A 23,636-nucleotide genomic window follows, 5' to 3' on the forward strand; every position below is an offset into this window, starting at 1 on the left:
GACGAGTTAGTGGAAGCGGCTTCAACGGTCGGAGCGGCGGGCGTCAGCGTCTCGACAGCGCGTTCACTCGGCTGCTGCGTGTTTTTAATGAGTGCTTTAAATTCTTCGTTTTCTTTGCGCAGCAAGGCTAGCTCTCTTTTGAGCTCTCGAATTTCATCGGTTTCATGCTGTAGCAAGTTACCCGACCGCGCGTAACGCGAGTCTCACCTTTACCGGTGATTCGATCGGCCCAAGTAGGCGTTGCTGTCTGGTTCTTGGTGGTGGTAGGCAGGTGCTTAGTCGGTGGAGTCGGGGATGGTTGCTTGGGCGTCAGCTGTTGCGTGGCCGAGCCTCCTTGGGTCTGTTGGTTCTTGTTTCGCCGGTGTCTGCGGCGTCGTCGACGTTGACCGACGTAGGGGACTTGATAGCGATTTGGGCATGTGCAGTCGCCCGTAATGGGGCCCTGGCCGCACAACGCGCACTTGGGTGTCACACACTCATGGTCAAGTACGGTGGGTTTGATACCGTAGTGTTCAAACTTTCTCAGATGGGTTAGGGCAGAGACGTCTTGTCGATGTCCGACGCGGCCGCAGTTGCGGCAGGTGTTGATCTGTTGCTTGTAGAGTGTGCAACGCAGCAGGAGCATGCCATAGCGCACATAGTTGGGCACTTTAAGTCCATCGAAGAGAAGGATGATGGTGGTTATATTCTTGATTCATCGTACCCTCATTAACATGGTGTTGTGTGATGAGACGAACAGGCGTTGTAGCTCTGAGTCTGGAAGGTCAGCGGTGACCCCTCGGACTACGCCTCAGCTGGTGGTGCGAGACGCCGCTACTTAAGCGGATTCTGGATGTGCTCGCTCCATGAGAACAATTTCTCGTACTTTGGCGTACGCTTGGGCCGTTTGTAGGTTCGGCGTGCTGATCACAAAGATATTCTGTGTGTCGTTAGTGCAAACGATATATTCCTCTGCCGCCGTTGGCGGGAGTCGTGCAGCGAGTAGTAGAGCTTGCAAGAACTCAAGCTTGTTGCACCTACGTACATCCAGGCCACCTCCGGGGCGGACGATGACGTGGTGATGGTCCGTTGGGAGCGGGGGGAGTCGGCTGGCGGCTGCAACCCTCGTCACAGCTCTGGTCTGCAGGGCGCCAATGCGGGCGCCGGCTGGCTTGCCGGTGGTTGTAGTTAAAGACTTTGGTCGACGACGGATTGCATCGATCCAGCCAGGCCTGGCTTCCTCTTCAGTGATCGTTTCTCCATCCACCATGGCTTCGGGCATGATGATGGTGCAGCGATGGGATGAGATGAGCAGTGTGAAGAAAGTCTAGGAAACTTGCTAGGGCACTTTTTGTTTCTCTGAGACCTTACACTAGCAGCCATCTCTACGTGCTAAACATTTGGTGCCACCACTTATTGCAATCGATGAGGGTGGCAATTCGGGTTTGTTGGTATGGTAGCATGATAATAAATGGTAGCGCAGACAAAGGACATGAACAAGAGAAAGCACATTCAAGACAACACAGCGTTTTGACACTTTAGAAAAACATACTTTGGACAAATAATTTGAAGAAATAAGAAAGAAGCAGTTGGGCATGTATACCTCTGCTTGTTAGCTGTGCATGTTTACAAAAAGAAAGCAGTTAGGGTACACAATGTGATGTGATATTTTCATGAACATTTGATGTTGTCTCCATGTTCTTTTTTTAACTTGCAAAAGCATGAGCTCACACGAAAGGGAACAATGAAGACAAACGAGTAATATACTTTAAGACTTAAGGAATCGAAGAGAGTGGAGATTATTTAAGGTAGCATGTTACCTAAAAATAATATGCTGTAGACGAATGCAATACAGTCGACGTCAGATTTCCCAGACCCTCAAGGAATCGCAAAAACATTAAAAAAAATGAGGCAGTCCGGAAATGCGAATGCAAGCAAGAACGCTTTTTTAATAGGTGTTTTTTACTGACGGAGAGGGTCTCGGCAGGAGTACAGGACTCTCATTGCAGTTGAATGAATGTATCGTTTAGGCTCTGAAAAGAGCTGTATATATTAATATATAGTAAAAGAAAAGAAAAAAGATCCAATGTGGCTGGCACTACAGCGTTTGTAAACACTTACGGGCAAAAAAAAAAAAGTCGCTTATTTTCATTTGCATAAAGTTCTACTTGGCCGTGATGATGTCTGCCATAATTTCAGCTAGCGTCATGCTGTCGCTGTACACCGATGAATGTGTCAGTGGTCGCGTCAACCCTGAGCTCGTGTTCTGTGTAGGTGCTTCCTCTTCGTTCTCAGTGTAAGAGTCGTCGGAATCCTCCATAACTTGACGAATGATTTCGTCACCGGTCAATTCCGCACACAGCTCGAGGTCTTTGTCAGTGTCCAAGAAGTCCTGAAATGCTCAAAGGTTTCCTGGCTGGAATCAAAACACCGGCAGCGTGCAGATCATCGAAGGCAAGTTCGCTAGTAGAAGTTCGTTGCACTCGCTGTCTACTCCGGGCAAGACTGCTGCCTTGGCATCCAGTATGAAGTTGGCGTAGCAAAGAAAGTTCCGTGGGGTCTGTTGTGTAACCGTCTTCCACGAGTCTGCAAGCATGCCAACAGCAGACCAAAGGTCAACAGCGTAGCTTTTTTAACTGTCGGAACACAGGCAGCACAGCACCATGCTGCTGTGGCCACGAATTTGACTATGCTACGGCGGGCAATGGATTGCACGCACCGGATTGGGGCATTTGCAGTTTTGAGGGTATGGCAGCCGTGGCGAAATGGGTTTGAGAATTCGAAAACAACCAAAACGGCAGCATTGATAGTGGCTTCGAATCTGCAATCAGCAGTGAAAAGTACGAAAAAGCGGATGGCGAAAGCTATAAGTGTCCGAAATTTCGGACTTTATTTAAAAAGTACATTGACTCTACGGAGAACTTGACAGTGCCATAGATGTGTCCAGGAAATCAAACATGTCTGGAATTTCGGGTGTCCGAGAAATGGGACGTCGACTGTGGTTGTACCTGCTATATTTAGAGTAGGCTCCTCCCATAAACCTCAACAAAATGTGTCACTGATAGAGACTGTAGTACTGCTCACTTCAAATTTGGAATTAGATGTTCATTATGCATCAAGTTAGTGCAGTGCTTGGAAAAATCGAAGCTAAAATAAATTTTGGTTTGTTTCTGTGTGTTCAAGCAGCCTAAGCAACATGCGAGTCCTGAATTATCTATCTTTTGTCTCCTCCGCTGCACGGTTGGAAAAAGATGCAAAACTACTCGCCAAGTCTGTATTATGTGGAGCCTCTGTGTTAACACCATAACACTCGTAAATTGTCGAAATTCTATGTGTGTACATTGTCCTCTAATGCAAAAATTTAGTTTACTTCATCTCGTACACAGCATAAAGTGTGCTGTCCGCTTTCATATCTTCAACTTTTCCTTTCTTATAGTGTGGTGACTAATCAATCAGTCAATCAGTGCCCCGCACAGTAAAGCCCCTTTTATGCGTTTTTGAAAAAAATTGCAGAGCAACTCGCGCAATCCTAATTTGCGGAAACATCATGTAGTTTCGCTTGATAATGACACCAGGAACATTGGTACGGGCAAATCAAACAAAACAGGAATGTATCAATGAGATCCTACTGTATGCGTTGCTCGTTTATATGTTTTCCAGCGTTCCATGTTTTCTGGTGTTAAGTTCCATCAAATAAATCACCAACAAACGGCCTCCCTGCTGGATGTATTGAGGGAATATGCCAACGTTTGTATTGACGTGCATTCTCACAATGCCATGGCAATGGTCATAAACCTCATTCTGGCAAAGGCACGAAAAGGCTCCAGGGTTTCGTCGAAGGGCGTCTTTTAGTTTTAAATTCATTATGGTACTTAGAAGTGTAAAAAAAAACACGGAATAAACTCAAACTTGACCTGTCTAGTCCTTTTTCTTGTGTATGTTCTGTTTTTTGCACTTCTAAGTACGGTTGCAGATCTTTACGAACCTGCCCAAGCATCTTTTCTTCTAAAGAATTCAAGTTATCAGTAAGTGCTTCTGATGTAGAGATATGTTTGTCGCATGACTTTCATTATTGAACATGACTTCCCGATTTTAACTTTCATGTTTGCACTGTACGTTTCCCACTTTGTTGTATATGTGTTCTTCTTGTAATTTTTGTTTTACTTGAGGTTCCGTGGAAGGCATACCAGATGACAGGGTGGATAAACAACCTAAGAAAGATGAGATATAATCGAAAGATTACAAAGCGCCCCCCCCCCCCCCCCCCCCGCTGATTTCTTGTGTATGTCTTTGTTGTTGTGCCCGAAACGCAGAGAAGTTAACTTTCCCTCCGAGTTTTGTGTGACGCGGTGGTTTTTCGGTGACGCAGCTTGCTGGCTCTCATACTACCCCGCAGCACATGCGATGAGCAAAGTCCTCCGTTGTCTGAACCGAGGTGTCGCGCCGGGTTTTGCGCAGAGCTTGCCCCGAGAAGGCTCGCAGGGCGCAGACATCTCCATGGTGTCGTGCAACTGCGCCACCCCTCGCAACTAGCCGGGGAATTCACGAGCCTGAGCACCGGCCGCTGACTGTGTGTGTGCGACGCTGTTGTTTCCTGTCTCTCTCTATCTCCTCTTCTCAGTGCCACTTCGTTTGCCGTCTTGTGTGTTTGCACGCACGTTCGTTTTTTCTTCTCTTTGTAGGTTTAACACGTCGACCGGAGGAAGATTGTGGTGTTCTACCTTTTTCTTTGCCCAAGCCTCGTAGTTCTTTTTTTAATTGCGGGTAGAATTTTCGCGTGCTAATAAAAATTTGACGGCATCATATTTGGGAGAGTCTTGGTGCTTTTCCTGTCATAGATATGGTGTGGGATTTTGGCGTAGAATTCTACTGCAATTGTGCCAAGTGAGAGGCACATACTAGGAAAGTGAATGGGACACTGATGTGTGCAAATTGTCAACTCTGTTTTTGTCTATATTAACTAACATTTGTCTGCGTTGGGATCGCACCTGCCCTGTGTGTATTTCAAGTCCCCGCTTCGAAGCCCTCATTCTTTTCGTTCCAACATTTGTTTAATATTCCGAAATGGTATGTACATATGTGTCTATTTGTATATCACATGTATGTGTATTTATATCACATGTATGTGCATATACATATACCACGTATTCCTTTTCTGTCATTACTGTTTTGTGTGGATACCATTGATGTGGTTTTGCGGAAATAAACATTTCAAAGTTTGCACGCATACTTGTCCAGTTTTCTTTGTTAGCTTTTTTTACTCAATGTAACTGCATTGGACTGTACCAACTAGCCGAAGCTGCTGAAGCTTTAAAGGTAGAATGTCCAAATGTTAGCTTGCTCTGGTAGCTTAGCCACTATGTTACTGCACTGCCAAGCATGAGGGTACAGATTCGTCTCTCCACTGCAGGAGCTGTACATCAGCGTAGCAAAATGCAAAAGCACCCTATCGCTTAGATTTAGATCCACTTTAAGTACAGTCAAACTTTATCTTCCTGATGGGGAGTTGTGATCATCTGATTTTTGGCACGTGTAGACCCAGTATTTAATTGCCCAAGATATTCTGGATGAGCTAAAAAAATATTTTGCAGCACAGTAATCTATGTGTTTGCTTGGATCTATATGTCTTTCTTCTTGGTTTAACTTTACATTAGACTTAACGTGATGGCACGAAGAAGATTGTGTTCCCACATCTTTGCCAACTAATTTCTTTTCTTTGAGAGTTGCATTTTCACGTGCTTGTTTCTTCATACGCAGGAGCATGTTTGAAAGACTCCTCATCCTTTCCATGGCATGCTTAGTGTGTGTTTATTGGGATAGGGGGAGGGGTTGTTCACATAAAGTTGGAGTGTTTAAATACAGTAGTATTATGAGGTTCTTGGATGTTCTTCAAGGTGCTTTTCAGTGTGTCTCAAAAGCTCGCCGAATATAAGTGCTTTTATGTAGAAGCAAAAACTAATTGGCTTTGAACATTATGGCTTTTTCAGTTGTGAACATTGCTATGGATGCAGGTAAAAATTTCGGAAAAGCACCTGTAGCCTCTTTGTGTTGTACCCATTGTTCATTTCGTAACACTGCATCCCACACACACAAAAAAGTGTTCAGATGGCATGACAGAGGCACCTACGTCTTATACATGCCTTCAATGAGAATGCTCAGCGTGCCTGGATGTGACGAAATTAACTTCGGTATTGCGTGACGAGTTGTCACGTCACAATTTTGTCATCACATAAAGAGACGAGGTCGTCAGTTGATCACATGAGCTTTGCCACCACTTGGCTACGCCGACACTCTCTGGTAAGGTGACAGCTTTCGCTTTGTGGGGCACACAATGCCTTCGCATCAAAGTGCAGTAGACTGGGGTGACAACTAAGTTCTTTAGTGGGCAGGGAACACCTGAGCCCCGCCGCGGTGGTCGAGTGGCTAAGGTACTCGGCTGCTGACCCGCAGGTCGCTGGATCGAATCCCGGCTGCGGCGGCTGCATTTCCGATGGAGGCGGAAATGTTGTAGGCCCGTGTGCTCAGATTTGGGTGCACGTTAAAGAACCCCCAGGGGGTCGAAATTTCCGGAGCCCTCCACTACGGCGTCTCTCATAATCATATGGTGGTTTTGGGACGTTAAACCCCACATATCAATCGGGGAACACCTGAGTCATTATGTTCATGTAGTTTATTGCTTAATGCGGCTAATATGTCACTTATGATTGCTACCACTGGTATTTTTTGTGCGTTTTTAGTTGTTGTGCTTCTAGACAAGTTTTTTGTTGCTAACAGTCGTATCGATGTATGCTTTCTCAGTGGCTATACGTTGTGTCACTCTGAATGGAACTGATGTGTGAGAGGTTAGCAAATGTTCTGAATAAAAGTTTTCTTCTACATTGGGATTGCGTGTTGCTGCATTTTTGTTTTCTCGCGTTGCCCTCGTGTTTTGAGAACACCACTGGATTGTTGACACAGTCAGCAGGTACGTGCAAAAGTAAGCACGGAAAGAGTATTTATGAAATGCACGCTGTTGGTGCTGCAAGGGTAACTGGTTTTAGTAGTATTTGATCGAGACTTGTTCGTCATGTGCGCTTAAAAACGCCTTAGTCACTTGGAATTGACGACATTTCGCTGACGTTTCCCTTTTAAAACCAAACGTGTCGTAGCGGATTTCAAAGTGTACTTTTCGTATTTTGCCGGCTGTTGCTTAACTCTTCGATTACCACGCCTATGCAAATTGATCACCGGTGATTGACGCTTCGGGTCGTCAATGTGGGCTCGTTGAATTTGTTTATCGTGCATCCAGCACCTTATAGTAGTTAGTCCAGCCACTCAACATTCATAATCGATTAGAATTTGGCTGCTTCTGTTACATGGTCGTTTGCGACACACCTTTGCGCGAACCAATGTGTGCGAGTTTCTGGAAAAGTGCACTAGGCTGGCGACAAGTGCGCACCTCTCGTGATTGCGCTGCAGTAACATCAAGGTTCTGTAACGAAAACAACCTTTGCAAGTCGAATGTCAAATTAAGGTGTCTGCTGATCTGACAGTGCTCATCAGTAATAATTGCCGGAAATTTATGCGAGCTATTTAATAGAGAGCTGTTGCCAGGAGCCGAGGAAAATTTATCAACAAAAAAATATTTCGGAAAGTAGGAGGGGCCTTCTAAACCAGTTTCCAACAGTTTTGGTTTTGCTTCGTTTATTTATATCAGATCCAGGGCCGCATTGCTGAAAGTATCACTCTTTATCTTTTATTTTATTGACTTCTTTGCTATTTATATTTATGGTATTTACCTCTAGTTTTAATCATCACAGTCAAATGACTACTGTTGTACACAAACTAATTTTTATATGTTTTTATAAATGTGCTTTTATTAATGCAACTCATGTACACTTATTTTCTTTATTTTGTTGTACGCTGTGATTAGTGCTGCCATAAAGGGTATTACGGCTTTCTGGAGCTGTTTGTAACAGCTTTTCTCATGAAGGACCCTCAACAAATTGTAAAAAAAAATGTTGGAAATAAAGATTCGATTGATTGATTGATTAAGCGTCGCGAGAATAAGTGTCTCTGCAGAAGGGGGTTGATATGGAAAAAGGTGGCGCTATACGAAATCGAGAAGTTCATTGGACATATGATTTATACAGGAATTATTCACATTACGGGTATCCACCTATATTCGAAGACCTGTATTGTCTTGCAGCAAAAGAACGAAATTCTACTTAAAAAAGGGTATGAGTTCAGGTGTCTCGCAAAAAACTAAGCAATGCGTCACCGCATGGCACGAGTAATGAAGCAGCACCTCGGTTTCTATGGCTTTTGTCTATGTGAAATATAGAAAATTTTCTACAACATATCAAATTGTGTATTCTGAATTCTTTCTATTCTGGATATTTTTTCATATATAGCGTTCTTTATGGGACTGTTTATTAGCTGGCCACCAAAAATTACACACATTTTACATTATTATTCATTTTAAAATATTTTCGTCGCTCTGAAACATATATATATATATATATATATATATATATATATATATATATATATATATATATATATATATATATATATATTTAGAAAGAGCATTTCCTTGTGCAAAATTTGGTATGTCGCAATGCGCGCTGGTGTACTTTTCAAACTGGCAAGAACTCTCTTCCTGAGACGTATGAACAATAACCATATTTGCGTGGTAAGGAAAGAGTTCGTGAAATTTCCTGAAACTTGGTGTGTCGCCCGCTCAGGAGACATCGCACTCACTCCATTTTTCGCTGATCAGGAACTACATAGGACCTTGTACAGGTCTTCAAAGGCGGACGTCCCAACGTTTGATGCGGCAATTCCAAGGCTGCCCGCTTTTTCTTTGAGCGTGTTTTCTCGCTTATTTCCAAGCGTCGTCTCGCTGCGACTTTGGAATTCTGAAATATCAACTGATATGAGAAAAATCGTTTCTCTCTTCAATAATGACCATTTAAGACTGAAATAAAAAAGCAAAGAATCACCCGTCAATCGGTACATTCACGTCTGCAAAATAAGTTTTTTTTTTTTTTTCATTTCTAGGCGAATGTCAGAACGCAACACTGTGTGACAGCTTTACGGTGCAGTTAGTTGCAACACAAAATTGTTCGTTGCCCCGCCGCGGTGGTCTACAGACCACCGCGGTGGGGCAACGAACAAGTACCTCAGCCACTATAGTGGCTAAGGTACTCGGCTGGTGACCAGCAGGTCGCAGGATCGAATCCCGGCTACGGCGGCTGCTTTTCCGATGGAGGCGGAAATGTTTCAGGCCCGTGTGCTCAGACTTGGGTGCACGTTAAAGCAACCCCAGGTGGTCGAAATTTTCGGAGCCCTCCACTACGGCGTCTCTCATAATCATATGGTGGTTTTGAGACGTTAAACCCCACAAATCAAATCAAATCAACAAAATTTTTCTCTGCACAATTTTATCACAGTGGTGCGAAGCGTGCAACGTTATTAATAAAAAAAGCATATTGTAGACCTTAATATATGACGCTGCTAGGTATGTTTACACTTATAAAAAGTGATTATGTCCATTGCGCATGCCAGCAACTTTGCAGCCTGCTGCACTGTGTCGAGCAGCAGGCTTCATGTTTGCAGCAGCGGGCTGCATTCTTTCCCTTTTACTATTTAGCGCATGAAACATGTAATGCACCAACCCGTTCTCAAGCATGCGTTGGCGGACCTCCACCCCGACGACCTCTGACCTTGGTATCGGGGTGGAGATCGGCCGTCAGAATTCAACGGGCGTGCATCTACGTCAAGTGGTGCTATAGCTGCGCCAAACACCAATACATGTTTTCCCCCACTTTCATATATGATAATACATTAAGCATCCAACTGCTTCTTTGGCCTTATATAGACTCTCATGACGGAGAAATCGGCCATTTTTGTTGCACTCTTTAAACGAAGCTTCGCGTCCGCAAACACTTCAATGCAGACACTTATGGTGCATTCAGACGAAGGACCGAATCCGGATGTGGCGGGACGGACGGCGCGTCACGTGACCTCACATCAGCGATTTCCCTCGTCCGCGCGGCTCGCGGACGAATGAACCCAACCTGTTTCTCACATCGGGATTTTGGCGGGAGAAAGCTGATACTTCAGCGGATTAGCTCGGGGTTTCTGGCAACCAGTACACTTTTCGTCTGCTCGCGGCATGTCCTCCATGGCTCGCGGACAGCTAGCTGCATGACTGGTCGGCATGATCTACGCTTGAGCATCATTTACTTAGTTTCCGGGGGCTTTGTTCTCAGGTGATTAAATACGCAGAAATCACTTTTGGTGATTCGGGAAATGTCGCCGCCGTCGTTTGACATGCGAGATTCTTAGCCGTCATGATGGTGAAATATTCTAACTTCTGCAACCGGCGACGTGCCGCTTCTAAAGAAGGATGGGAGACGCGTTCAGAAGTTCTACAAGTAGGGAACAGTGTAGTTGAAAGAATATTTTACCAGCAACTCCCTTTTCTCCTGACATAATAACACTCCTCGTTCATTTGTCACAACGCGACAGTCATCACAGTCAAGCGTCACTTCTTGCGGGCATCCATGTTGAATACTCTCAAACCGGTCTGCTGCCAGCGGGCGCAGGTGAGCGCCGAATCTGCCATCGAAGGTAATCCGGCTGTTTTCTCTTAGGACACCGTCCGTCGTGTGGATGCGCCTGCAGGCGGATCATCTGTGGATTAGCCATCCGCGTCCACGACAAATCCGGATTCAGTCCGTCGTCTGAATGCACCATTAGTGCGCGTCCCATTTTACACCGCAAGCTGTTAGATCACAACAAGGGTCGATTTGGGCGCCGCTGGCGGTGTTCGTACCGCTATTGCGCGAATGGGGTTCGAACCCAGGCCCTCTGCGTGACGCCAATTCTGCCACAGAGCCACCCGTGCTTGAAACTGACCCCTTGCAGGCTTCATGTTGAACGAAGAAGCGCGGTAGCGTGTGTAAAAGAGCGTTTCAGAAAAATAAGCAACCTGGTGTTATGCAACGCGAATTGCGAATTGCACAAGGAGTAGGTCGTTGAATGCTTTCAACCCATTACAAAGTGCTCAGCCGTAATTCTTTATGGTCGTCAGCTTTAAGGTGTGCAGCGGGTATCGTGCTTCTCCGTAGAGTGACAAATACTGATGAAATAGGGCATGCTTCCCTACTTCACGATTATTTATGGTGTCGTGCTTGCCATATGCATTTTCACTTGTATACTAGTTGGCCCAAGAGTGTTTCGAAAAAAAAAAACACTCTAGAAAGGCTGCTCTTCCAGTTTTAGCTATATAGGACTGTGCTGCGCGATTAGCGCAGCCTTGGTTGTTTTTTTTTCTCTTTGTCGTCCGTTGCTCGCCTGTGAAACCGTGCACTTTGTGTGTGTTGTGAGACGTACGTGTATCTCCTTCTCTCTCTCTCTCCTTCTCTCTCTCTCTCTCTCTCTCTTTTACTCCTTGCTCCCCTTCCCATGTGAAGGGTAACAAACTGCACCTGGTCTTGTCAACCTTACTGCCTGTCCTACACGCTTTGTCCCTCTTTGGAAAACGATTTTTGCCGTCTTTTGGCATTTCAGTTCTCGAGGCCTGTATTCACAAACTAACCTTGCCATTTCCTCACGTTTTCCTCAAGTTTCTGTACTCTTTACGTGCGTTATGAGGGCACAGAAATGGTAACAGGGTGAAACATACCTACGGGATTGGTTCATGTATACTAGCCTACTTTGTTCAGGAAGCGCAATAACGGCTTAAAAACCGACGAGGAACACTCGAGGTAAGGTTGAGGTTGGTTTGTGAACACGGGCCTTACCCCCGTATTCACAAACGCTCCTCGACTCGACTTTCAGCCTTCCCTTGACAGAGTTGCGCACTGCGCCGCTGCTCGGCTGAAAATGACGCTGCGGTACTCAAGAATAGCAGCAAATTATCACTGATATGCAGTGACTTACCCTACCCAGAGATGGCGCTCCCATCGGCTTTATCAATATCAAAATAAAATATGGACAGTGTGCCGTAAATGGCAGAGAACTTAAGCTGAAAATTTACCTTTTTTTCCATTAAGATAGAATTTATCGAAGTAGAGGCATTAGGCCAACATAAAAAAAGAAAAAGGGTTTTTTTTTTTTTGTCGAGCCTGGTGGCATACTTGTCACCACCCCGTTATAAAGGGGACGCTCATAGCATCCATCCATCCATCCATCCATCCATCCATCCATCAAGTGAAGGTGGAGCGTTGAGTGGAGGGGCGTTCGAGAATACGGGGGTTAGTTTCGCATTGTCCGAAAAGTGAGTGCCCCTCCACATCGCGGTAACGCGCGCTTGTATCCTCGACGGGCGTCGTTCTTAATAACGTACGTCTCGCGCCGGCTACCTTCAATGCCGGCCTCCCGCTGATCTAGCGTTGGTTCGTGCCTGTGCAGTGAATAACGGCGATAGCGGTGGCCCTACGATACTTATCTCCTGCAGCGATCTGTTGTCCCAGAGATCTCGCCGCTGTTAGCGCTGTTGCTTTCTCGCAAAAAGACGTATACTGCGGTGTCTTTTTTTTTTTAAATTTCTTACTCCGTTCCTTTCTTTCAGTACGAGTATTTTCTCGCACGAGGCTCAAGTGAAATTTCTGGTGCTCTGTTCTCTTAATTGACTCACGTTAAGCGATTCCTCGTGTCAGTTGATTGACACTTATAACTCACGACAACATTTTACGACGCGTACGATGCATACTTTGATACTATCTTTATTTGTTTTCAGCAGTGAAGGCTCACTCACACCAACGACTAGCACAGGTGGCGCCATAATTAGCGATTGGCGACCGAAAAACGACTCTACGGGATGATGTTCACACCTGCATGCGACTTATTGATTCGTCGACACACAGTATTAATTGCTGCTCGCATTGTTATTGCCCCACGAAATAAGCTGACATTATGATGCTTCTCATCTGATTCAGTTCTGTGGCTGAAAAAACAAACAAAACAAAAACCAGTGAATATAGTTACTGAGTGAAACTGTGAACGAGGCTTTGCGTGTTAAGTGCTTGCGATTGTTCTCTTTCAGACTAGTTCGCACCAAATATACATTGTCAGATAATACAGATGTGCTATTTGAATTTATTCGCATCGGTGGCGATTGTTATTGCCATATCTATACGCCACCGTTGTATTTCGTAGAATTCGATTGACAATATGTACTTTTCTGACAATCTAAGTCCAACGTATCGACGATTTATTCGTCTTCACACCGCTCGTCGACTCGCAATGTGGCCGCGCCCTCTGTGATTGGGCGTAAACCTTAAGAATGCAGCGTCCGGAACTGCGACGCTTGTCTAGCCCCGCCGCGGTGGTCTAGTGGCTAAGGCACTCGGCTGCTGACCCGCATGGCGCGGGTTCGAATCCCGGCTGCGGCGGCTGCATTTCCGATGGAGGCGGAAATGTTGTAGGCCCGTGCGCTCAGAGTTGGGTGCACGTTAAAGAACCCCAGGTGGTCGAAATTTCCGGATCCCTCCACTACGGCGTCTCTCATAATCATGAAGTGGTTTTGGGACGTTAAAGCCCACATATCAATCAATGCGACGCTTGTCTACTACACGTGTGGACGTGTGTCAACCATGTTTGTCAATAGATGCGAGTTTTCGTTGTGAGAATGGCAGGCTGGGCGTGTTGGTTTAGCATAATTGAAGTGCAGCTTTCGCGCCTGCTCAGCGGTCGACAGAAAGCACGATAAATGTGTAAAATTAGGAAGCTTCAGAATAGCGCACCGCAAGCGCTTGCGGTGTGGCCGCTGCCACTGCGCATGCGTCGCAACGCGAGACGCCGTTCGTGGCCCGCCCGCAGAAAATCCGAATTAGCGGATGGCGTATGCAGCCCGCATGCGGCCCGCAAACGTTGTCTTCGAGGCTACGGTGTCGCTGCGATCGAGCGTTGCGGTTTGCAGGAGGGCAAACGCTATTCTAAAACTCGTATGGCGCCTGGTATGCCCGCAACGCCCGCAGTGCCTGCAAACGTTATTCTAAAGCTCCCTGTTAACCATTGAGGCAAACAAAAAAAATCATTAAAGCAGGCGGCAAGTGCGTTGGCGTGGCTTCAGTGCCACTATCACTTAAGGAGTTGCTTTACTTGAATGCGACTGCGCCTGCGACAGCGTGTTGTGTCTGTATATAATGTGCTCATTTCGAAATAAACATCCTTGAAAATTGCGCTCTGTGAGTGCGTTCTCTGCTTGTCCGTTGTCGTCGGGCCTTACATTTCGATTCTAGTTTGCTTTACTGATACTCCGACATATCTTTGCAAGTTTCCTACGCAATTTCGTAGGAGACAAAGCGAATATGCGGCAAACAAAAAAAAAACTACGAAAAACGAATAACACAAATGCGCTAGTCGCGCACAAGGCGTGGCACCCGCCCTTGTTGATAACACCTGCATCCGGCGCCGTAAAGAGGCCACGAGGGCATTTAGTTCCGTGCACAGTGCGCTCCCAAACTTTGACGGTTATGGGTCGAGTGGGGTGGACAAAGTGCTGCAGTGCTTCATTGTCTTCGAGACGTTTTCGTGACGACGGAGAGTGGATTTTTTTGGACGGAAACGTACGCTTCCGCTTCCTGGACTTCTTTTTTCGATGTCCCTTGAGCATCGACTCGTGCCAGGCCGCACCCAGCGGGCCGTCCCGTTTGATTGAGATGGAACAGATACGTATTGAATATGCGTTCAGCACAGGAAGGCGTTTATGACTTGCTGGTGACAGACGTACGCGGCTGGATGAGACGCGTATGCGGCTCGCATGATTTCGAAATGAGTAACACAAAAAGCTGTAGGCGTGGCTTATCTATCGCTAATACCAATCACCACCGGAGTTTAGAAAAAGCCTTAGTGACGGTGTGAAGAGTAGTGAAAAGGTGATACGACTGTTATGGTTTGTAACTGTTATGGTGTTATGGTTAAGTCCCAACATCACGAAATATAGGGACGCCGTAGCGGGAGACTCCGGTAAGTTTGACCATCGGGTGTTCTTTAACGTGCACCTAACTTGCAGCACACAGGCCGTACGCCTGTGTGCTGCAAGTTATATGCCTCCATCGAAATTAGGAAGCCATGGTCGGGACACGTAGGTGTCGCCGTTGGTGGCTACTTTGCACCCATTGGCTTCCTTACGACTGCGTTTGGCGGAAAAAATTTAATGGTGGCGCCGTGGCTGCTCATTGGCTACATTGAACGTCTGCTTTGGCACATTTAGTAGTTATTTGTTGTTGTTTTATGACCGAAATACAGTTTCTTAGCTTTTCTTTCGCGTCGGTCGACGTGTTGTACCCTCCACCCCGACCGAAGGCTCGTATGGCTGAGGTACCACAATGTAACGTGTGGCTTGCATCAAAAGATTGAGTGACAAAGCGCCAAGCCGGTTTGCAAATGTATATGGCTGACCATATATTTGCTGACAAATGCGCACCGGTTGCTAGGGCTGATGTAGAGCGTGTGTTCTTGTGCACACGTGACAAAAACAAAGATGCGCAAAATAACAAAAAATCCCAACATATCGACGGAGTAAATGATAAGTGGGGCGAAGCGTGCGTGTGTCCGTTCGTCTGTGCATACGTCCATGCGTTCTACAGCGTTCGAGGAGGCAGATGGTGCGCGGGTAACACCGACGAGACGCGAGCCAAGGAAGGTGAGCGCAAGCGTCTTCAAGGCGCCCGCCGCTATGCTTCGTCCTTGCCCCACCAACGATCCGCCACGTACGGCGACTATCCAGGAGACTGAGAGAGGCACTCGTTCTCCGCAAGCCCATGCACAGCCCGCGTAGCAGCCAATCGGAGAGTAGCGGTACAGCGCCATCTAGAATATCCTCACTTAACTGCAGTTTGTATGCATAATTCTATGAAAAAGTGCCGTTTTTTATACTGTCCGGGAGATACTGCCTTCTTTTCTTTCTCATCTCTTCTTATCTCGGTTACGCGCGACGCACGACAAGGTTACACTAAGAGGAGTTTCGCCCCTAAAAAAACAGCACTGCTCATCTTCATCAGGCTTCGATATTCGAAGTGGAATTATCAAGGAAACACCACGAATGAATTTCTGTCTGCGGCTCCAAATAAGAATTACGTCATCGTTTAAAGAAACACTAAAGTGAACCATATATTTGTGGTATCACCATGATATAAATCAGAAGAAAGGAACGTGGGCGGAAAGGCAACTTGCCGCCAGCAGGAACCGAACCTTCAACCTTCAGCTCACGTGTATGCTGCCCTACCGATTGAGTGGTGCATGGTTCACCGCCTTGTTGCTGCCTGCGGCAAGTTGTCTATACGTCCGCTTTAATGTTTTTCTGTTGATATCCTACTTAAACCGCTATAAGTATATCCGAACTATGCGAAAACCAGTACCCATATTCTGAATGTCATTGGATGTATATACTTTTTCATTTCATTTCATTTCATTTTTATTTACTTAAGGACCCCACTGGGGGGTATGACATAAGGGGTGGATACACAGGAAAAGAGAACATTTGAACACGTTAATTTTCGCAGCACAGGTGATTTGTACCATTTGTCGCGAAGGATGATGGGCAGGTGGTTGAAACAATGGAGCAGGAAATGTGCTGTTATGGTAAAACAAAATCAGTAGTTAACTCTCCTGATGTCCTGCCCCGCCGTGGTGACCTAGTGGTTGAGGTACTCGGCTGCTGACTCGTAGGTCGCGGGAGCGAATCTCGGCTGCGGCGGCAGAATTTTTGATGGAGGCGAAAATGCTGTAGAGAAAGAGTAAAGTAAAAAAGAGAGAGAATTAGGTAGCGAGAAATAGAGAAAGGGAGAAAGAAACCTGTAAAGGGCAAGAAAGAAAAAAATTAAGAGAGAAAGAAACCACAATAAGTAGGAACAACAATGCAGAAATAACAGAGAGGAGGCAAGGAGAAAGAGAAAATAAAGTAAAAAAATGGCAGCATATTCACGGAGTGAATGATAGAGAGTGGGGCGAAGCATCCGTCCGTCCATTCGTTCCTGCTTCCGTCCGTTCATGCGTCCGTCTGTGTGACCGTCCGTGCGCCCATCTGCCCGTCCGTGCGTGCGTCTGTTCGTGCGTCGGCACGTCCATCTGTGCGTCCGTCCCTGCGTTCATCCATGCATCCACCCCTGCGTCTGTCCGTGCGTCCATCTGTCCGTGCAGCCACCTGTGTGTCCGTCCATGCATCTGTCTGTCCGTTAGTCCATCTATTCAACACTACAAGTACCACCATCTCGCATCTTTTCATCATATATTCCCCATATATAAGCACCGCCATCGAGCGGACATTCCAAGGACTAAACGAGAGGTGGCACACGCACACTTTCTTACGGCTTGCGCTTCGTGTCTACTTCCCACCTTTAACCACCTCGAGTCCATGGTATATACTAGTTCACTGTATTCATGGCACTGTGGCCTAACGCTCGCTAAACCTTTCTAAAACCAAGGAGGTTACGCCCGGCGAGTATAACGTAGCAACCCTTTCTTGTCAGATTGTGCTCAATGTACATGCCAATGGCTGCTAATGGGGAATGAGAGACCGGAGGATTTGGCCTTTAGTAACGCGCACGCTGCGAATTTTTTATAGTTCAACAACGCACAGGAGAAATCTCCCCCCCGGCACCACCTTGCAGGTTAAAACGTAAGACTGGTTACACACTACGGCTACGACTACTACGAGGGACGAACGGGCGCAGCTTTAAGGAGCTTCGCCCCTAAAAAGTGCCCCACCTCTCCGAAGTAAGTCGTGAGGAAATGCGAATGCATTTCTTGCGCCGAGAGTGCATGGCGTAGTAATTGTAATGGCGTAAATTAACGACGATATGAAGATTTGTGCCGTAACCATTTACTTGCACAATCATCAGCCCCTCTTTGTGTTGTCATTGTACCTAACGGCCATATTGTGAGCGTCTTATCAACACAAACGCCACACAAACGCTGGAAGCACAAACGCTGCAAACGCGTTTCAAACGCACTGCATTGAGGCGGTGGCAGGTCACGTTCAAGTCGAGGAGTCGGGGGCTCTGGTTGCGAGGGGCGAGGATAAGCGCGTGCGCCCGCAGCTGTTGCTATGGGAGAGGGCGGTGGACGGATCCCGACGGACGCCTGACATAGCCCGACTATGAAATGCATCCGCATTTAAAACGAAGAATGCCGCCCAACTCCGCAGTTCCCTCAGGCCTGGCATGGCTAGTGCGAAGCTGCCCTTATGTTTATTGATTGAGGGTTGTTTTCAAGCGAAGCTTGGTAAAACTCGCACGTTGCGGTTGCTGCGTCGTACCTAAATAAATCCGGCGCACGCGATAGTACGCGAACGCGGCCTTCGAGGGTGCGCTGATAACATGCATATTCGCGCTCTACGCTTTCAAATAATTGATGCTCGTCCACCGCGGCGGAGCAGCGGTTGTTGTGGCGCTTGGCTGCTGCCCCGAAGGTCGCGGGCTCGATTCCGGTCGCATTTCGGTGGAAGCGAAATGTTGGAGGTCCGTGTACTCAGACTTAACTGCACGTTAAAGAGAGTCCCAGGTGGTCCTCTACTATGGCGTCTCTCATAATTTTGTTGTGGTTTTGGACGTAAAGCCCAGAGTTATTATTATTATTATCATCATCATTATTATTATTATTATTATTATTATTATTATTATTTGGCGTATGAGCGTTTGCGCCTGCTGTTTTCTGATAATGCAATGTGATCTTTTATCGACGTCACTTGTCACTTCACATTGCCACATTTTATGAACGCATGACCGTATGGTTGTTGCATATGTGACAATTCAACTGTAGCGTGGCTAAGCGTGTAGATAAAGGTGCAATTTCCTGCACGGAGAAAGGAAACAGGCGGCATCAAGGCGGCATCAAGGCGTCATGCTATACAAAGAGTGAACGTGTAGAATGAACGTGTACGGCCGGCACATACCTTTCTCTCGATGACGTGTCGCTTGACGCAACGTCGAGGAAGAAAGGATACTATGACGACGCGTCATGTGAATCTATGACGACGGCACACACGTTGACGAGCTGTGAAGTCATTATGACGCGATTCTTTGACGTCATCGCACTATGTTTTTCTTTCATGACTCATTTTGATGCTGCCGAAGGTGACTTTTCGCGTTTGATAAGGCACCTATATGGCTTCCGCCTCACTAATTATCACCTTCATAATCGTCGTATTATCGATTCGTTTTCATTAGTCAGGGCAACTCGCGCTGAAAAGCTCGCAGCGGTAAACGTATAGACTGCCGGAAGTGCTGCTCCGGATCGAAGCACACACACATGCATACACTCCATGAGCCCTGCCGCGGTGGTCTAGTGGCTAAGGTACTCGGCTGCTGACCCTCAGGTCGCGGGATCGAATCCCGGCTGCGGCGGCTGCATTTCCGATGGAGGTGGAAATGTTGTAGGCCCGTGTGCTCAGATTTGGGTGCACGTTAAAGAACCCCATGTGGTCGAAATTTCCGGAGCCCTCCACTACGGCGTCTCTCATAATCATAGGGTGGTTTTGGGGCGTTAAACCCCACATATCAATCAATCATACACTCCATGAGTGTTGGTAGAGTATATGTCGTAAACGAGAATTCCAACGTCGTGGGCGTCGCTTTTTTCGCCGTAGTTGTAGTGCGTGCGTGCCTGCGTATACCGCGGCAGTCAACGCGTGCACGGGGTGTGGGCTTCGCTACGGTTATCGAGTGAGAGCCGGACCGATAATACAGTATAGAATGCGGCTATGCGAATCGGCTAATGGCATTCATGCCCGGCCGCCGCGTTCTTTTTGGGGTCCGCCGTATGCCCTACCCGTTGGGCGGTCGGTGATACAGTTTTTCTCGACGCATATCGAATTCTTTTTTTCTTTTTGTTTTTCTTTTAATCACTTGCACGATCGCTCGGTGGTGGCAAGGCTGCCGCAGGCTGGCCTCGTAAAACGGGGAGCCCTCCTGAGGTGACCTAGTGCACGGCGAGAGCGTGCTCGCCTTTCCCACGTCTCCGCCCAACCGCTGACGACCGTGTTAGCCGCTCTGCTGCAGATACGAACGCTGTACGTTTTGAAAGATTGGCTCGCTTCACGTGGTTTTGCTCGCGTTTGATTCAAGTTTTTACGCCTATAGAGGTAGCGGTATGCCATAGCGAAGATAAGGGAAGTAGATGATCTGTTCGGTTTGGGGCTCTCTATAGCAGTCGTAGTATAGTTGTAGTAAATGTAGTAGTGAACGGTAGTTGGTACCAGTAGAAATATAACAGCATATATATATATATAAGGGAAAGAAGTGTATTTCTAAGGGCTCGTTTTTCCGTGTTTTAACACAATATTTATGAGATCTAACAGACAGTAATGCCAAGGAATGTACAGGGGAAGTTATTAGAACCAATGGAATGTAAATAAGAAGAAAAAAGAAAGAAAAGTGGATGAAAAAATAACCAGCCGTGAACCAACCTGCTCACGGCTGGTTATTTTTTCATCCACTTTTCTTTCTTCTTTCTTCTTATGTACATTCCATTGGTTCTAATAACTTCCCCTGTACATTCCTTGGCATTACTGTCTCATATATATATATATATATATATATATATATATATATATATATATATATATATATATATTGGAGGAGCGTTTGTCGCCGGATCCGGGAATAATAGGAGAATAAAAGGAGTTTGACTCACAAGTGAAAAGATTTTTTACTTGACGTTTCGACCGTGGGCCCGGCCTTCGTCGTGGGCCCGGCCTTCGTCAGAATATATATATATATATATATATATATATATATATATATATATATATATATATATATATATATATATATATATATATATATATATATATATATATATATATATATATATGTGTGTGTGTGTGTGTGTGTGTGTGTGTAGTACAGGAATATACGAAACTCGTATCTGGAGGACCTCCTTACCTGTCTAGATTTATGGGGTTTAACGTACCAAAACCTCCATATGATTATGAGAGACGCCCCCCTTACCTGTCTACACTGAGTGTTCATTAATTGACTAGACGTTGATTTCGGCGGTAAAAAAGACCAACTCATGAGAGATCACTGGACAAGCGCTTGGTTCGTTTATCTTACCGCTGAAATATTCGCCAACTATGGCTCAGCGAGAAGTTTTTAAGGATCGCACTCGGCGACAACCTTTCTTGCAAGCACTGTGGAAGCTACAGAACCGAAGTGCACGCCTGATACCGCGCCAGGAAATTAGTAGTTGCGTGTACCGATAATTTTCTCATTTTCCTCGCTGAAATAAATGCTACTTCATTCATTACGAGAACAAAACAGCTGCACGAAGTCGTATAGGCCAAATACAGCTACTGTTCACACACGAAGTCGTATAGGCCAAATACAGCTACTGTTCACTTTGCAATAATGACTTCCTTTCCTTCTTTCCGTTTCTTAGACAGCTCCACCTTTTCGGCACTACCGTTTTCCAGATTAAACATCATGTCCATAACTTAGTGGGTCACTGTGAGGACGCAAATTCAAGAAAAATCTGGTCGTAATATGAGACAAAAATGTATGCTTAACCATCGTAATGTCTCTATCATTCACATTTTCGTAAATATAATTTTATAAACGCGTCAACGTGCCAGAATACAAAAGTGAAATCGTCCGCGAGCTGCCGGAGTATACTTGCAAAGCAACATGAATGTGCGGAAGCACCACTGCCGTAGCTCTCGCTTCAATGTAAAGATGCGTTGTTTTAACGCTTAGGAGGAGGCTCTCCTTTCTGTCCTATTGCCCGGGAGTACGAAATCCGACGTCACAACCTTAACCGTGCATTTCTTGGGGGGTCACACATGTTAACAACCCAGACAGGACTATAGCGTCGCCCAAAGTGCCTTCGCTGACAAGGTGCTGAGGTCTTTCCTATCTTCAAGCATGGCTCGACAGGTCGAACATTTTTGCCCGCGTGCAGGAAACATGTTAGGCTTTATATTGCGACTTAGAAGTGTGGCAGCTTGGGCTAGTTGGTATGGCATGGCGATAGTTATAGCGCGAGAACGAAAGGACGACACAGAGACGAGAAGGACACGAAGGACATTGGGGCTGGGGACTTGTTAAGGCACTCTGATTTCGGGACGCCCGACTGCGCACAACGGTGTGCGTCCGACTGAAAGGCGCGTTCCGACGCCGCTTTCGTATAAACGGGCGCGGTGGAAAGGGGCGACCCGGCGGGCGCCTTTGAGCGGTGTGCGGACGTTTATACGTGTCCCGCCTTCGGGATCAGCGCTCGTGTGATATGCAACGAAGGTCTCAGTGGGACCTTGCTGCGGGCTCTGCGCGCTCGAAAGAATGAAGGGAGTGGTCGCGCCCGGCACCTGGTGTGGAGGTCTCGGCCTTCCCAAATAGGAAACCCTTGCAGCTGCCCGCCGTTGTAGCGGCCGATTAGAAATCCGTGCCCACCCCCATCACCCTCTCTCACCCAAATACTGTCCACCGCGTTTTTACCAAAGCCCCGTTCCCCCCACTCTTTCGCGGTCTCTGCCAATTTGCCCGTGGCTACGATTGCTGCGCGTTAACTTTTTTTTTTTTTCCGGAACGAGTAAGCATTATGCGGAGACTGTAAACGGAGTGCGCGTAGACAGGCGGATAAAGAAAGAAGGTACGGGTCGCGGGACACGAACTTTCACCCCGGTTTCCTTGCTTATCCCTTTGGGACGCTTCGTAAGCAATGAAACCAACAGTGGGTTAGAGCTAGGAAAGTCATACGGGTCATTTCGGGTTGTTTCTTTAACTGCAATGTAAAATAAACTAAAGTGAACAAGAACTGCACTTGCCGTCGGTGCGAAATGAACCGAGAACTCTAGAATTACGCTTCGTATGTTCCCAGGAATCAGGCACACATAAGTATCCTAGAGAGCAATTCGCCTTTCGACCAGATCCCACCAACAGAAAACGATTGTAAATGCGAAGCATTTCTAAGCGAACCTCGGTGACATTAAGCGTATCTATCTATCTATCTATCTATCTATCTATCTATCTATCTATCTATCTATCTATCTATCTATCTATCTATCTATCTATCTATCTATCTATCTATCTATCTATCTATCTATCTATCTATCTATCTATCTATCTATCTATCTATCTATCTATCTATCTATCTATCTATCTATCTATCTATCTATCTATCTATCTATCTATCTATCTATCTGTCTGTCTGTCTGTCTGTCTGTCTGTCTGTCTGTCTGTCTGTCTGTCTGTCTGTCTGTCTGTCTGTCTGTCTGTCTGTCTGTCTGTCTGTCTGTCTGCCTACGACTTTTAGCTCTCCTGGCCGTTTCGTTGATGGTATCAATACCAAACTTGGCATGGCATAACATGACTGTATGACGAGCATATTTGACTAGTCATAACATGAAAATCATGACATGTATGTCATTAATGCCATGTTTTACATTTTATGGTCCTGCAGCTCTTACCGTGGTTTCGTTCACATGGCATGTTGCAAAACTGGTTTGGTAGGGCATGATTGCATGGCGAACACAAGCGACAGACCCTAACATAAACATGAGATGCGTGTTATGTAACAATATGATTACATGCTACGCTCATGATGCACTCGCGGCCGTTTCGCTAGCTTAACATCTATCAAATTTGGTATTACGTAACGCCAACGGACGACATAGGTAAATGACACATCCAAACATGATAATCAAGACATGCGTGTCATGTAACGAC

At 46.2% G+C, this 23,636-nt stretch overlaps 1 protein-coding gene across 8 annotated transcripts in view; it reads left to right on the forward strand.

Annotated features, from left to right (window-relative positions):
• Positions 1-23,636, forward strand: part of CSN1b (COP9 signalosome subunit 1b) — a 67,746-nt gene that overhangs the window by 36,357 nt on the left and 7,753 nt on the right. Inside the window, exon 14 of one of the 8 annotated variants that reach the window (XM_037431199.2) lies at positions 4,438-6,863. The exons of 4 other annotated variants lie outside the window; for them this stretch is intronic. In XM_037431199.2, coding sequence (XP_037287096.2) covers positions 4,438-4,512 — 75 coding nt within the window. In that variant the 3' untranslated portion in view covers positions 4,513-6,863. Of the gene's footprint in view, positions 1-1,030; positions 3,895-4,348; positions 6,864-23,636 lie in introns of those variants that run through there. 3 more of the 8 variants (XM_037431198.2, XM_037431201.2, XM_037431202.2) reach the window with 3 other exon arrangements.

This window comes from Rhipicephalus microplus, chromosome 7 (assembly GCF_043290135.1).
Source record: "Rhipicephalus microplus isolate Deutch F79 chromosome 7, USDA_Rmic, whole genome shotgun sequence".
Lineage (NCBI taxonomy): Eukaryota > Metazoa > Arthropoda > Arachnida > Ixodida > Ixodidae > Rhipicephalus > Rhipicephalus microplus.